General features: G+C 38.6%; 1 protein-coding gene across 1 annotated transcript in view; it reads left to right on the top strand.

The window, feature by feature from the left end:
* Nucleotides 1–13,233, top strand: part of LOC143440321 (uncharacterized) — a 29,946-nt gene extending 16,713 nt beyond the window's left edge. Inside the window, exons 2-3 of the mRNA XM_076926989.1 lie at nucleotides 6,536–6,591; nucleotides 11,650–13,233. Coding sequence (XP_076783104.1) covers nucleotides 11,655–13,229 — 1,575 coding nt within the window. The 5' untranslated portion in view covers nucleotides 6,536–6,591; nucleotides 11,650–11,654 and the 3' untranslated portion in view covers nucleotides 13,230–13,233. The remainder of the gene's footprint in view (nucleotides 1–6,535; nucleotides 6,592–11,649) is intronic.
* Nucleotides 13,234–13,446: the final 213 nt, after the last annotated feature.

Genomic DNA, 13,446 nt, shown 5'->3' with positions numbered 1-13,446 from the left:
AATGAGAAAACCAATTCTAAAAATAATAGGTATAGATAAGGGTGAAGATTCCCAACTTAAAGGGCCAGTAAATATCTTCAACAAAATTATAGAAGAAAACGTTTCTAACCTAAAGAAAGAAATGCCCATAAACATACAAGAAACCTACAGAACTCCAAATAGACCAGACCAGGAAAAAATCCCTACTGTCACATAATAATCAAAACATCAAATGCACAAAACAAAGAAAAAATATTAAAAGCAGTATGGGGAAAAGATCAAGTAACATATAAAGGCAAATCTATAAGAATTACACCAGACTTCTCACTAGAGAATATAACAGCCAGAAGATCCTGGACTGATATCATACATACCCTAAAAGAACACAAATGCCAACACAGATGACTATACCCAAGAAACCAAGATATTCCATGATGAAACCAAGTTTACACAATAGCTTTTGACAAGTTCAGCCCTATAAAGGATAATAGTTTGAAATCTCCAATATAAGGAGAGAATCTACAACCTAGAGAAAGAAAGAAAACTTTAAACAAACCCAAAAGAATTTCTAATAACATTTCTAATAACAAAAATAACAGGAAGCACCAATCATTTTTTCTTAATATCTTTTAATATCAATGAACTTAATTTGCCAATAAAAATATGTAGACTAACAAACTGTTCATATAAACAGGGTCCAGAAGTTTGCTGCATATAGGAAATGCACCTCACTGAAAAAGCCAGACATTACCTCAGAGTGAAAGGCTGGAAAACGATTTTTCAAACAAATGATCCCAAGAAACAATCTGGAGTTGCCACACTAACATAGAATAAAATCAATTTTCAACTAAAAGCTATCAAAAAAGATAAGGAAGGATACTTCATATGCATCAAAGGAAAAATCTATTAAATGAAATCTCAACTCTGAACATCTATGTTCCTAATGCAAGGGCACCCACACTCAGAAAGAAAAATTTAGTAAAACTCGAAGCATACATTCTACTTCACAAAATATTAGTGGGGTACTTCAACACCCCACTCACAGCAGTGGACAGATCATGGAAACAGAATTAAGCAGAGACACAGTGAAACTAAGAAGTTATGGACCAAATGGATTTAATAGATATCTATAGAACATTTCATCCTAAAACAGAAGGATATTCCTTTTTCTCAGCACCTTATTGTACCTTCTCCAAAATAGAACATATAATTAGTCACAAAACAGGCCTCAACAGATACAAAAAGACTGATATAATTCCTTGCATCCTATCAGATCACCATGGACTAAGGAGGATCTTCAATAATAACAAAAACAATGGAAAGCCCACATACAAGTGGAAACTTTTAGAATTTAGTGAAAATGAAGTCTCTTCATACCAAAACTTATGGGATGCAATGAAAGCAATGCTAAGAAGAAAACTCATAGCTCTAAGTGTCTAAAAAAAGAATCTGGAGAGAGCATACACTAGCAACTTGATAGTACACCTGAAAGCTCTAGAAGAAAAAGAAGCAAGTACACCCAAGAGGAGTAAAAGGCAAGAAATAATCAAACTTATGCCTCAAATCAACCAAGTAGAAACAAAAATAACTACACAGAGTATCAACAAAACCAGGAGTTGGTTCTTTGAGAAAATAGATAGCCCTTAGCCAGACTAAACAGAAAGTATATAGTTAATATCCAAATTAATAAAGTCAGAACTGGAAAAATAGGTATAACAACAGAAACTGAGAAAATTCAAAAAATCATCAGATTCTTCTATAACAGCCTATACTAAACAAAAAATGGAAAATCTGGATGAAACGGACAATCTTCTAGACAGATAACAGGTACCAAAGTTAAATCAGAACCAAATAAAACATGTAAATATCCCTTAACCCCTAAAGAAATAGCTGCAGTCAATAAAGTCTTCCCATCAAAAAAAAGCCCAGGATCACATGGTTTTAGTGCAGAATTCTGTCAGATCTTCAAGGAAGACCTAATACCAATTCTTTTCAAATTATTCTACAAAATAGGAACAGAAGCAATGCTACCCAATTTGTTCTATGAAGCCAGAATTGTGCTTATATCTAAACTACACAAAGACACAACAAAAAAGAAAACTTCAGGCCAGTCTCCCTTAGAAATATTGATGCAGAAATGCTCAATAAAATTCTTGCAAACCGAATTCAAAAGCATATCAAAACAATCATTCTTCATGATCAAGTAGGCTTTATCCCAGGAATACAGGAATGGTTTAATATATGGTAATCCATCAATGTGATCCATTATATAAACAAACTCAAAGAAAAAACCAGATGATCATATTACTAGATGCTGAGAAAGCATTTGAAAAATTCAACATACCTTCATGATAAAAGTCCTGGAAAGATCAGGAATCCAAGGCCCATACCTAAACATATATCAAATCAGTAGCCAACATCAAACTGAATGAATAGAAACTTGAAGGAATCCCACTAAAGTCAGGGACTAGACAAGGCTGCCCACTCTCTCCCTACCTATTTAATATAGTACTAAAAATCCTAGCCAGAGCAATTGTACAACAAAAGAAAGTCAAAGGACTACAAATAGAAAACAAGGAAGTCAAAATATCACTATTTGCAGATAATATGGTAGTTTATTTAAGTGACCCCCAAAGCATCAACTAAAGAGCTACTGCTAAACCTGATAAACAACTTCAGCAAAGTGGCTGAATATAAAATTAATTTGAACAAATCTGTAGCCTTCCTCTACTCAAAGTATACACTGGCTGAGAAAGAAATTAGGGGAATGACACCATTCACAATCTACACAAATAATATAAAATACCTTGGTGTGAATCTAACCAAGCAAGTGAACGAATGATCTATATGACAAGAACTTGAAGTCTCTGAAGAAATTCAAGATGATCTCTGAAGATGGAAATGTCTTTCATGTTCATGGATTGGCAGAATGTAGTAAAAATGGGCATCTTGCAGAACACAATCCATAGATTCAATGCAATCCTCATCAAAATTCCACATCAATTCTTCATAGAGGTAGAGCAATTTGCAAATTCATTTGGAATAACAAAAAACCCAAGATAGAAAAAAATTATTCTCAACAATAAAAGAACTTCTGGGGGAATCACCATTCCTGACCTAAAGCTGCTCTACCGAGCAATAGTGATAAAAACTGCATGAAATTGGTACAGAGACAGGCAGAAAGATCAAATGAATAGAAGGGAAGACCTAGAAATGAACCCACAAACACAAGTCACCTGATCTTTCACAAAGGAGCTAAAAACACCCAGTAGAAAAAGGACAGCATTTTCAACAAATGGTACTGGATCAACTGGAAGTCACCACATAGATGAATGCATATAGATCCATTCTTATCTCTTTGTCCAAAACTCAATTCCAAGTGGATAAAGGAACTTCACATAAAACCAGGTATACTGAAACTAATAGAAGAGAAGTTGGGGAAAAGCCTCAAACACATGGGCAGAGGGGAAAAGTTCCTGAACAGGACACCAATGTCTTATGCTCTAAGAGCAAGAATTGGCAAATGGGATCTCATAAAATTGCAAAGCTTCTGTTAAGTAAAGGACACTGTCAATAGAAGAAAATAGCAACCAACTAATTGGGAAAAGATCTTTACCAATCCTACTTTGGATAGAGGACAAATATATACAAAGAACCTTAGAAATTAGACTCCAGACAACCAAATAACCTTACTAAAAATGGGATCCAGAGCTAAACAAAGAATTCTCAACTGAGGAAATTTAAATGGCCAGAAAGCACCTAATAATGTTCAACATCCTTAGTCAGCCCAGAAATGCAAATCAAAACAACCCTGAGATTCTACCTCACACCAGTCAAAATGTCTAAGATAAAAAACTCAGGTGTAGCAGATGCTGGTGAGGTTGTGGAGAAAGAGAAACACTCCTCCATTATTGGTGGGTTTGCAAGCTGATCCAACCAGTCTGGAAATTAGTTTGGGGGTTCATCAGAATATTGGACATAGCATTACCTGGGGACACAGCTATACCACTCCTGGGCATATACCCAGAAGATGCTCCAAAATATAACAAGGACACATACAGTACTTTTATAGCAGCCTTATTTAAAGTAGTCAGAAGCTGGAAAGAACCAGAGAGGGATGGATACAGAAAATGAATACAGAGATCTCTGACACAGAGCTCTAAAATCTCTTCACCTGACTAGCTAAGTTCCAATGGCAGATCACTGCCACACCAGCACCACCCTTCCAAATTTCCATGGCTAGTTGTGGTGTGCTTCTTGCCAACCTATGCTTTGCTGCAGTACCTTACTTTCTGGAACCTAGTTGAATTGCCATGGGAAGGAAAATATCACACAAAATTAGTTTAGAATCAACATGTAACACAATCACTGGGCACAGTAACTAGCATGCTAATTTGTAACCTCTTCTAAGTGACAAATCCTCTGATAGCAGATTCTTTGGGATCTGCCACCTGAACCAGGGGCCTTCCCTACCTATATCTTGTTCTCCATTCACTCTCCCATGTAAAAGCCCCTCTCCTGCTTTCTCTCTTCCTCTGTCCAACCCAGAATTCCCACCTACTCTCTCAATGAGTGGCTTCTGAAAATCTTTATTCAGCAGGGGAAAGTTCACCTTAGTACATGATTCCCCTCTTGGGGAAGCAGAATTAGCATAAAAATCATAGAAGCAAGAGGAGGGGGGATGTGATAGGGGGTTTCTAGGGAGGGAATGGGAAAAGGGGATAACATCTGAAATATAAGTAAAATATCTAATAAAAAATAACAGCACCAGGACAATCTACAACAACTGAATAGTGGTTGTAAGGGCCACATGTCAGGGCAGAACTGAAAGAAGAGGAGGGAGGGGCTGCATTTGGAATATAATGTGAATAAAAAATAAATTATGAGGGAAAGAAAGTAAATTTCCTATAGGTGCCAATACTATCTCTAGTGGTTTATGCATCTTCTTCCATTAATCCACTGAGAGAATTCAGACCTTAAACCAGTGGGATTTAGAAAATTAAAACTCCCTACCCTTTAAGAGTGTAGATGGAATCAGCCCTCTTATTGGTAATCCTAACCTGAGTCAAAAGTATTAGTTATGCCATGGAGGTCTCACAAAAGCAGATGTGGTACCCTTTCAATGTCCTGTATGTTCTTCCCTGGTACCTACACATCAGTTCATTGCCCAAACTCTCACACTGAGGGCAATCTTTTTATTGCTCCTTAACTATAATTTTCTACCAGTAAAGAGTCATTTATTATTACCACTGATTAGTCAGTACAGTGCCAAGACCACTCGAGTAACTGCCTTACATGAATTTGCAAAGTCCTCTTCTTGAAGTTTGAGTAAGATTGGTGTGTGTGTGTGTGTGTGTGTGTGTGTGTGTGTGGCCTGGTATCTTTCCCTTTTCCCATTTAATAAGCACTATAATGGTCAGAAATATTCTAAATTTTGATTATGAATAATTGTTTAATCATTTGCTTTTCAAAAGTCATAAAACTCCATAGGCAATACAGCTAGATTTTGCTACATATAAATTATGCTTTGATAAACATGACTTAAAGTTTTAAGTTAAAGTGTTTTTCCACATTTTAATTAACTAACTTATTTTTTTACTTTATATTCATACTGAAGCTTTCCCTCCCTCCTCCCCCTCTTCTCCCAGTCTTTCTCTCCTCACTTCTCCTCGTCTTTTCAGTCCTTCTTTTCTCCTAAGAAAATAGGAGGCCTCTCATGGATATCAATATGCTGAACATAGCAAGTTACAGTTGGACTAGGCAAATCTCCTATTGTGGTGAGCTGAGGCAGCCTTGTTAGGGGAAAAAGATTCAAGCACAGGCAGTAGAGTCAGACAGCCCCTCTTCATGCTTTTAGGAGTCTCACATTAGGTCCAAAATATGCAACTGTTACATATGTGCAGAGGGTCTAGGTCTGTCCCATGTATGTTCTCTGTCAATTCAGTTTCTGTGGGCCCCAATAGGCCCAGGTTAGTTGATTCTCTAGGTGTAGGTTTTCATGTGATGTCTTTGGTTTCTTCAAACCTTTGTCCTGTTTAACACAGAATTCCCTAAGCTCCAACTAATATTTGGCTGTGGGTCTCCACATCAGTTCCCATCAGTTGCTGCCTAAAGTCTGTCAGATGACAGTTATGTGAGGAACCTGTCTGGAAGTACAGCAGAATATCATTAATTTTGTCAATGGTGGGCTCTACTGCTCTCATCACCTGGGTCTCAAGCTGGGCCAGTCATTGGTTAGCCTTTCCCTCATTTTCTGGTGTAAATTTATCCTACAAAACTTATAGGCAGGACAAATTCCCTGGAAGGAACAGCCATTAGTTGGCAAGTGGTGCCTGCTGGAGTTAAGGTTGGGGGGTGAAAGCAACAAGCCAGTTGAGAAAGGTGAGATGGGAGAGATCTGTGGAGCCATAAGAGATGGGAGCAGGATGGCAGGGAAAGCTGCCACAGGTGTTTTGCTGCAGAGTTTGGGATGAGACTGAGGAGTTAGATCTGAAGGAACAATGGAAGAAGAAATTGTGTGCAATATTGCTTGTTTTTTTTTTTTTTTTTTTTTCAGGGGCCTGGCTTATGGGTTAACAGGAGCTGCTTGGTGGATTTGGGGACTGGGAAAAAGTAAGTAGTGAGAAAAGAAAAATTAGAAGAGGAAGATTGATCCTATCCACAATAAAAGGCTTTCCCAAAGTGTTCTGTTGCAAAATGTGAAGTCTACCCAGTTAAGCTTCCAACTTGTGAAAGGGGATTAAAGAAAAGCTTAGGTTTAGGTATTATAGTACATGCTTTTAATCCCAGCATTCAGAAAGTAGAGGCATGCAGATCTTTAAATTCAAGGCCAGCCTGGTATGCAGAGCATGTTCCAAGACATCTAAGCTTAGGCAGAAATGAAAACCACCCAAAACAGGAAGTTGATGAAGAAGTAATTTAACAGTAGCTATGTTCCAGCCACAGTAAGCAGCAGAACTTGACAGGCTTGGCCCATGTTTCTGGCTTTAGATTCAAGGATAGAAGAAAGAAATTATTGAATCTTTCTTTGTGACTAAGGAAAGTTGCTGAGGCCAGCTGTGTGGCAGTGGTGACCCTGCATAGAGGGCTGAGAAAGTCATCATGTGAAGTTGTGAAGGTGAATTCTGGATTCACCTTTGGATACCCCAGGAGTTGAGATTCACCAGATTCTCAGGATACCTGACAAGGACAGATGCTAACAGAGAAAATGCTGTGCTGCAACCAACAAATCTGAAAGGAATTGAGACCTGAAGAATATTTTGAGATTGGACATAGAGATCCAGAGTTTTGAGTTTGCCCAGCTACTTTTTAGTTTTACTGTGGTCCAGTATACCTTCACTATCTTCGCTTTCCTTCATTTTGTAAGGATAATGTATATCCTGAGCCATTATGTTTTGGAAGCATGTTATCTACTTTTTCATTTTTATTTTATAGGAAATGACAGTTAAGGGATTGCATGACTCTCAAAAGGGATGTTAAACTTTGAACTTTAAAACATTGTTGAGTCTGTAGTAGACTATGGGTACCTTTTAAGTTAGAACAAGTGCAATTTGCATTATGTTGTTTCTATAAGCCTATGGGGCATGAGGTGAAATGTGGTGGTTTGAATAGTTATGGTTCACATAGACTTGTGTGTTGGAAAGTTTGGCCCATAATCAGTGGCACTTTAAGGAGGTTTGTTATTCCTGAAGAATGTGTGGCATTGTTGGAGAGCTCTCAGACTCTTCTCCAGTACCATGTCACTTGCCTTCTTCCTATTAGCCAACCACCATTAAATAATTTTTTAAGAGTTACCATGGTCATGGTGTCTCTTTAAAAATATAAAACTGTAACTAAGATATCACAGAAGCCTCTTCTCTGAACCAAGCAAAATAATTGTCCAAGTTTAATTTATTATTTATTAATTTTTAAGGCTTCCTAGGCAAATGGTCTCATGTCACTGGGTAAAAATAAACAGTTTAAAAGATGCTCAATGCAGAAACATAAACCTTTAAAAAATACTAAGTAGGCAATTTGTTAAATCTCTACAAGGAAAGGATATATGGCAAAAAGAAAAGAGTTTAAGTGAGTGTTGCTGATGCTTTACTGGTACTGTTTAACACCCCAAAACGTACCATATGAGTAGCTCTAAGCAATCAGATCTTAAAGAATTTGAGAAAGAAAAAAGATTTGATTCCAGACTCCCCCACCCCCCACACATTCTACAATGCTTATCTTTTCATTTACTCTCCCTTGGTATCTACATTTTAATGTGGATTCAAGAATTAAAATAAGTATCATCATCCTGAGAATCTACAAAGAGTGTCTAGTGAATTTAACAGTAATGGTATCAATGGAAGCTGAGTGGTGGGAATGATTTGCCACAGAATAAAATTTTAACTTATACTACCTAAGTTATACCACAATGTACAACATTAATTCATTTCTGATACTATGATAAAATACTATGGCTAAAATCACACTAGAGGAGAAAGGGGTTTATTGTAAATTATTGTAACTTTAAAAAAGGATACAATCCAACATGAGGAAAAGGCATAGCATCAGCATGAGCAGGAGCTCAGTGTGAAACTAAGAATATACAGAGATCACATTGCATCTACACACAGAAAGCAGAGACAAAGAATAGGAAGGGTACCCACACAATAAAACTTCAAATCTTGTCCTGAGTGATGTTTTCTCCACCACGACTACACTCTCTAAAGATTCCATAGCCTCCTCAAAAGGGCCAACAGTTTGGGAACAAGTTTTTCAATACTAGATTCTACAGGTAACATTTTCCATTCACAACACATTCTGCCCTGGCCACCATAGGCTCATGGCCACATCATACACAAAATCATCACAAAAATACATTTAGCCTAACTTCAAATTAGCCATAGTCCTTAATAATCTTTCAAATATTCCAAAACACATCTAAGATGACAGATTTGCCAATACAAAACTTGATAAATGCATATTCAAAAAGTATTGAAATGCCATACAACAATATGAATGTAAAACTACTGTAGGTTAATTGACAACAATTATTTATTTTTTAAATGTTAGAGCTCTGAACATGGTGCATGCTTATATTGCCACTGTTGAGAGGTAGAACTAGAAGAGTTAAGAATTCAGGACTGTCCTTGGCTACTAGAAGAAGTAGCCTGGCCTTCCTGAAACCTAGTCTTAAAAAAACAAATGAATATTGAAGCAAGGAAAGGTTTTTTTTTTTTTTTTTTTTTTTTTTTTTTTTTTTTTATGAAGTGATTTTTAAAGAATATAAACAATACAGAAAGTTGTGTATTTATGAGATCATTTGAATAGATCTTGACCTCTGACAGGAATCAGAGATCTTGATTCTTCCAGGAATTATAGAGAGAGAGAGAGAGAGAGAGAGAGAGAGAGAGAGAGAGAGAGAGAGAGAGGCTTTTTCCTTCATACACAAAATATCTTTTTATTACTTTACTTTGGGTGCTTCTCTATACTCTCTTAGATTCTCAGCCAGGAGCTTTCTAACATTCATGTCTTCCATGTGTGTGAACAAAAAAATACTCAAAGAGGTCAGGAACATGCTATTGTTATGGTATGTGATGAATAAACATGCATATTAAGTGTTGTTTGCCACAGATGGAGTTTTTAGAACAATCCTCACTAATTACTACTTGGTAGTTTTGCGATTTGGAATTTCACATTTATTAAATTGATGTGAATATATTTTAAACAAGTTATGAACTGATTTTTTTAAATAAAGAGGAAAATGCGAATATATTGCTATATCTATTCAGTTTTGTGTGTTGCATATAAAATTGAATACTTTATATGGTCTATGTTTATCCGAATCACTGATAATTGCCAACAAACTTAAAATATGGTATTCATATAGAAGACTTGTGCTTTAATTTCAGTGGTGTCATTTTGTAAGTCTTTTACCATGGGTAATTTTTTTAAAGATTGCTTCAATCTACCTAATACTATTGGTGAAATACCAGTCCTGGTCCTGAGAAAAATCATAAAACATTATTTTCAGTACAAGTGACCAGAACCACAGGACATAATAACTATCTTGTTGAGCAAGAAAGAAATAATGGGTTTCTTCTGATGCTTGTCACAGGTGTTACATAGGGTGAGATGTTCTGGCCTCAGACAATAATGTCCTTTAGCATGCAACAGAAGGCAAATCTTTGGAGCATGTCTCACTCATTATGTACATGTTTATCATCATTTCAATAATTTCATGAATATTCAGGGACATATCTGCCTTGGCTTCGTGAAAAGTTATGACCACAGTAAAGAGGAATAGAAGAATATTTTTCAACAAAGCAGGAAACAGATAAATAATTCAAGGATGGGCTAACTACTAGCCACAAATATCATTCTATAAAAGGCCCCTTCTTTCCTAGAAATGTATGTGTATTGGATTGTGATAGTTCTGATTTGAGATTCTGCTATGATGGAAAAATCATAATCAAAAAATCATGCATTTCTATCCTAAATTAGGTTCCAAATGTAAAACCATTTCTCTAGAGTTACTTTGGTGAAATGCTTAAAAAGAAAATAATTTTTGTCTTTTGAATTGCTATTTCCTAGTTTTCTATACATATGTAATGAGTTCTATAACTGCACAAAGTCAATTATTTCAAAAGAATAGATGGTTATCCCTTTACTATTTTATGTCTTAAAGAGAAAAACACAGAGATTAAACATAAAAAAAGTTGAAAAGTTTTCAGATTGGCTGTCATGTTAGCAAAAACAAAAGTTCCTCAAAAATCTATATTTTGAGAATGATACCATAGAACATTCTAAGGCAGATGTTTCTAATGTGTTGAATTACTCTATGAAATTTAGGACAAGGGGAATTCACTGTGGAAGAAGTGTATATGAACAGACAAAGTGGGAGGAGCAGAAAGGGAAAGTATAAAGTCAGAAGCAAGGTTTGCTCCTGTGTTTGCCATATGCAGGCAACTGGAATTGATGAGCCATCTTTTGTTCTGAGTGTTGCTAGCTGTTTACATGTATGGACTGAATGCAGGTGAGTTGAAAAAGAGGGGGTGAGTGTTGTAGGAGGAGAGTCCAGAGCAAATGAGAAATGAGAACAGCTAGAGATCAACTCTTTTTCTCTCTGATAGATTTTCAGTCAAATAAATCAAGAGCAGAGAGACATCTATTTTACTGGTATACTTTGCCTCCTTTGTTGACACTGAACAGGTGACTTTACCTATGAAGGAAACCTGGACTCAGGATTCATGTGGCAACAAATCTCTTCATGAAAGAGAAGGAATATAATTAAACAATTTAGAAACTCCCCAAGATCTGTTGTTAACAAAGCAAGGTCTAAACACTAGTTCCTTCCGGTCTGGGCCTGAGCACTGAGCAGATCCCAGGTTGTTAGGAGCCGCAGTGAGCTTGACAGCATTTGCCATTACAAGATGGCACGGGCATCCTGTGCTCCCACAAGTAAACAACTAACTGCGCAGGTGCAAAAGGCAAAATCACGCCAAAGTCACTGCCCATCCCGGGGCATAATAGGGGTGATGAGTGAACAGCCAATCAGAAGTGAACACGCCACTCTAGGGTACATATAGCAGTGCCTTTTCTGGGCTTGGTGTCTTTCCGCTTCTGCTGATACAAGAATAAAACCTCATTGTAGTAACCATCTGAACACTGCCTCACATGTCTCTTTCGCGGGCAAAGGGGACATGGAAGAGGCCCGGAATATCTGGTGCCGAAACCCGGGAATTTCAAGACGCCGCAGAGACCCCCGAGATTCGGGGCGGGTTAAAAGACTACAGGATCGAGGTACATCTCTGAGAGATATGTTTGGGGTGGAAGCCTTCCTTGTGAGTGGATTGTCACCCATTGTCGCTGCTGCACTAGTTGGCCTCTTGCTTGTGTTGTTTTTGCTTTTAGCTTATTTGTGTTGTGGGGATCCAGCTCGCAGCACAGCTAGTAGTGCAGGTCAAGAGGTTTCAAGAGAGGTCCACTCCAGGGTATCAGAAACAGAGCATGTTAGCTGGCATCATGCCAAGGAGCCTGGGGAAAAAGATCAGGCCAAGGATCCTGGAAAGGAGAAGCAGGCAAAAAAGCCTGGGCAGCAGAGACAGGCCAAGGAGCCTGGTCAAAGAAAAGAGTACTCAAAGGGAACAGGGGCCACTGCAGGGCCTGTTAAGGTTAAGGACCCTTCACCAGCTGGTGAAGAGAGAGTGGAGGTCAAAAAGAGCCCCCTATACCCCATTAAAGAGCTTGCCGCCATAGACCTTAGCAGCTCCCAGAAAGACCTAACGCAAGGAGAGGAAGAGAGCCTAGAGCAGGAGGCAGCTGCCTATGCAAAAAATAACCGTTCTGAGATAAGACTAAGAAAGACTTTGAGTCCCTCGGCCCTGCCCTTGCCTCCGGCCTATGCCCCGGGCAGTGTCTCTAATTCATTTCTCAGCCCAGGAGATCGGAGACAGCTACAGCTGACATTTCTGGTCTTTGAAGTGGCAGAAGGAGCACGTGTTCACGCCCCAGTAGAGTATAGGCAGGTCAAAGAATTAGCTGAGGCAGTACGTGCATATGGAATTGGGGCTAATTTTACCATATCCCGAGTGGAGAGGTTAAGTGCAGCTGCTATGACACCAGGAGACTGGCAGGACACAGTGAAGGCGGTACTTAACAATATGGGCCAATATTTGGAATGGAAAGTGCTCTGGCATGAGCAGTTACAAGCACAAGCCAGAGCAAATGCAAGCATTGAGGGTCAACAATTATGGACTTTTGACATGCTGGCAGGAGTTGGCGCACATGCCAATGACCAGACCGCTCACCCTTGGCAGGTATACGCACAAATAGCGACAGCTGCTGTTAAGGCCTGGAAGTCTCTCCCCAGGCGAGAAGGCAGTAATCTTTATTTGTCCAAAATAACTCAGGGGACCATTGAGTCCTTCTCTGACTTTGTGGCCCGCATGACTGAGGCCGCTGGCAGAATCTTTGGGGAACCAGAGCAGGCAATGCCATTAATTGAACAGATGATCTTTGAAAATGCCACAGCTGAATGCCTTGCAGCTGTTGCTCCTTGGAGAGCCAAGGGATTACAAGAATTGTTAGGAATCTGTCATGGCTTGGGAGGTTCCCTTACTAATGCAGGACTTGCAGCAGCAAATTTAAAGATGGCTGCTGTCCTTCTCCAAGGTCAGGGACGCGATAGACCCCCGCCATGGCCGGGGAGGGGAGCTGTCTGTGTTTTTCCACAGGGTGAAGACAATACAATTTGGGTCCCCATGCAGCTGGTGTAGATCATGAAGAATGAAGCTAGATTGCAAGATAACGGCTCTGATTCTCCTGATGCTGATGTTAGATTTGGGGATAAGTATACCACAATGGGCCATAGTTAGATCTTGGCCTATTCCCATGCCAGTACATTCAAATTCTGCAGTGCTGCCATTGTTTACAGCTACTGAGTGTTACATGGATGCCCCGTGCTCTCGGCGCACCCACCAGCAGCCTGAGTTA

Source organism: Arvicanthis niloticus, chromosome 29 (genome assembly GCF_011762505.2).
Source record: "Arvicanthis niloticus isolate mArvNil1 chromosome 29, mArvNil1.pat.X, whole genome shotgun sequence".
Lineage (NCBI taxonomy): Eukaryota > Metazoa > Chordata > Mammalia > Rodentia > Muridae > Arvicanthis > Arvicanthis niloticus.
The sequence above is the reverse complement of the archived record's forward strand: the minus strand, read 5'-3'. Positions and strand labels throughout refer to the sequence as shown.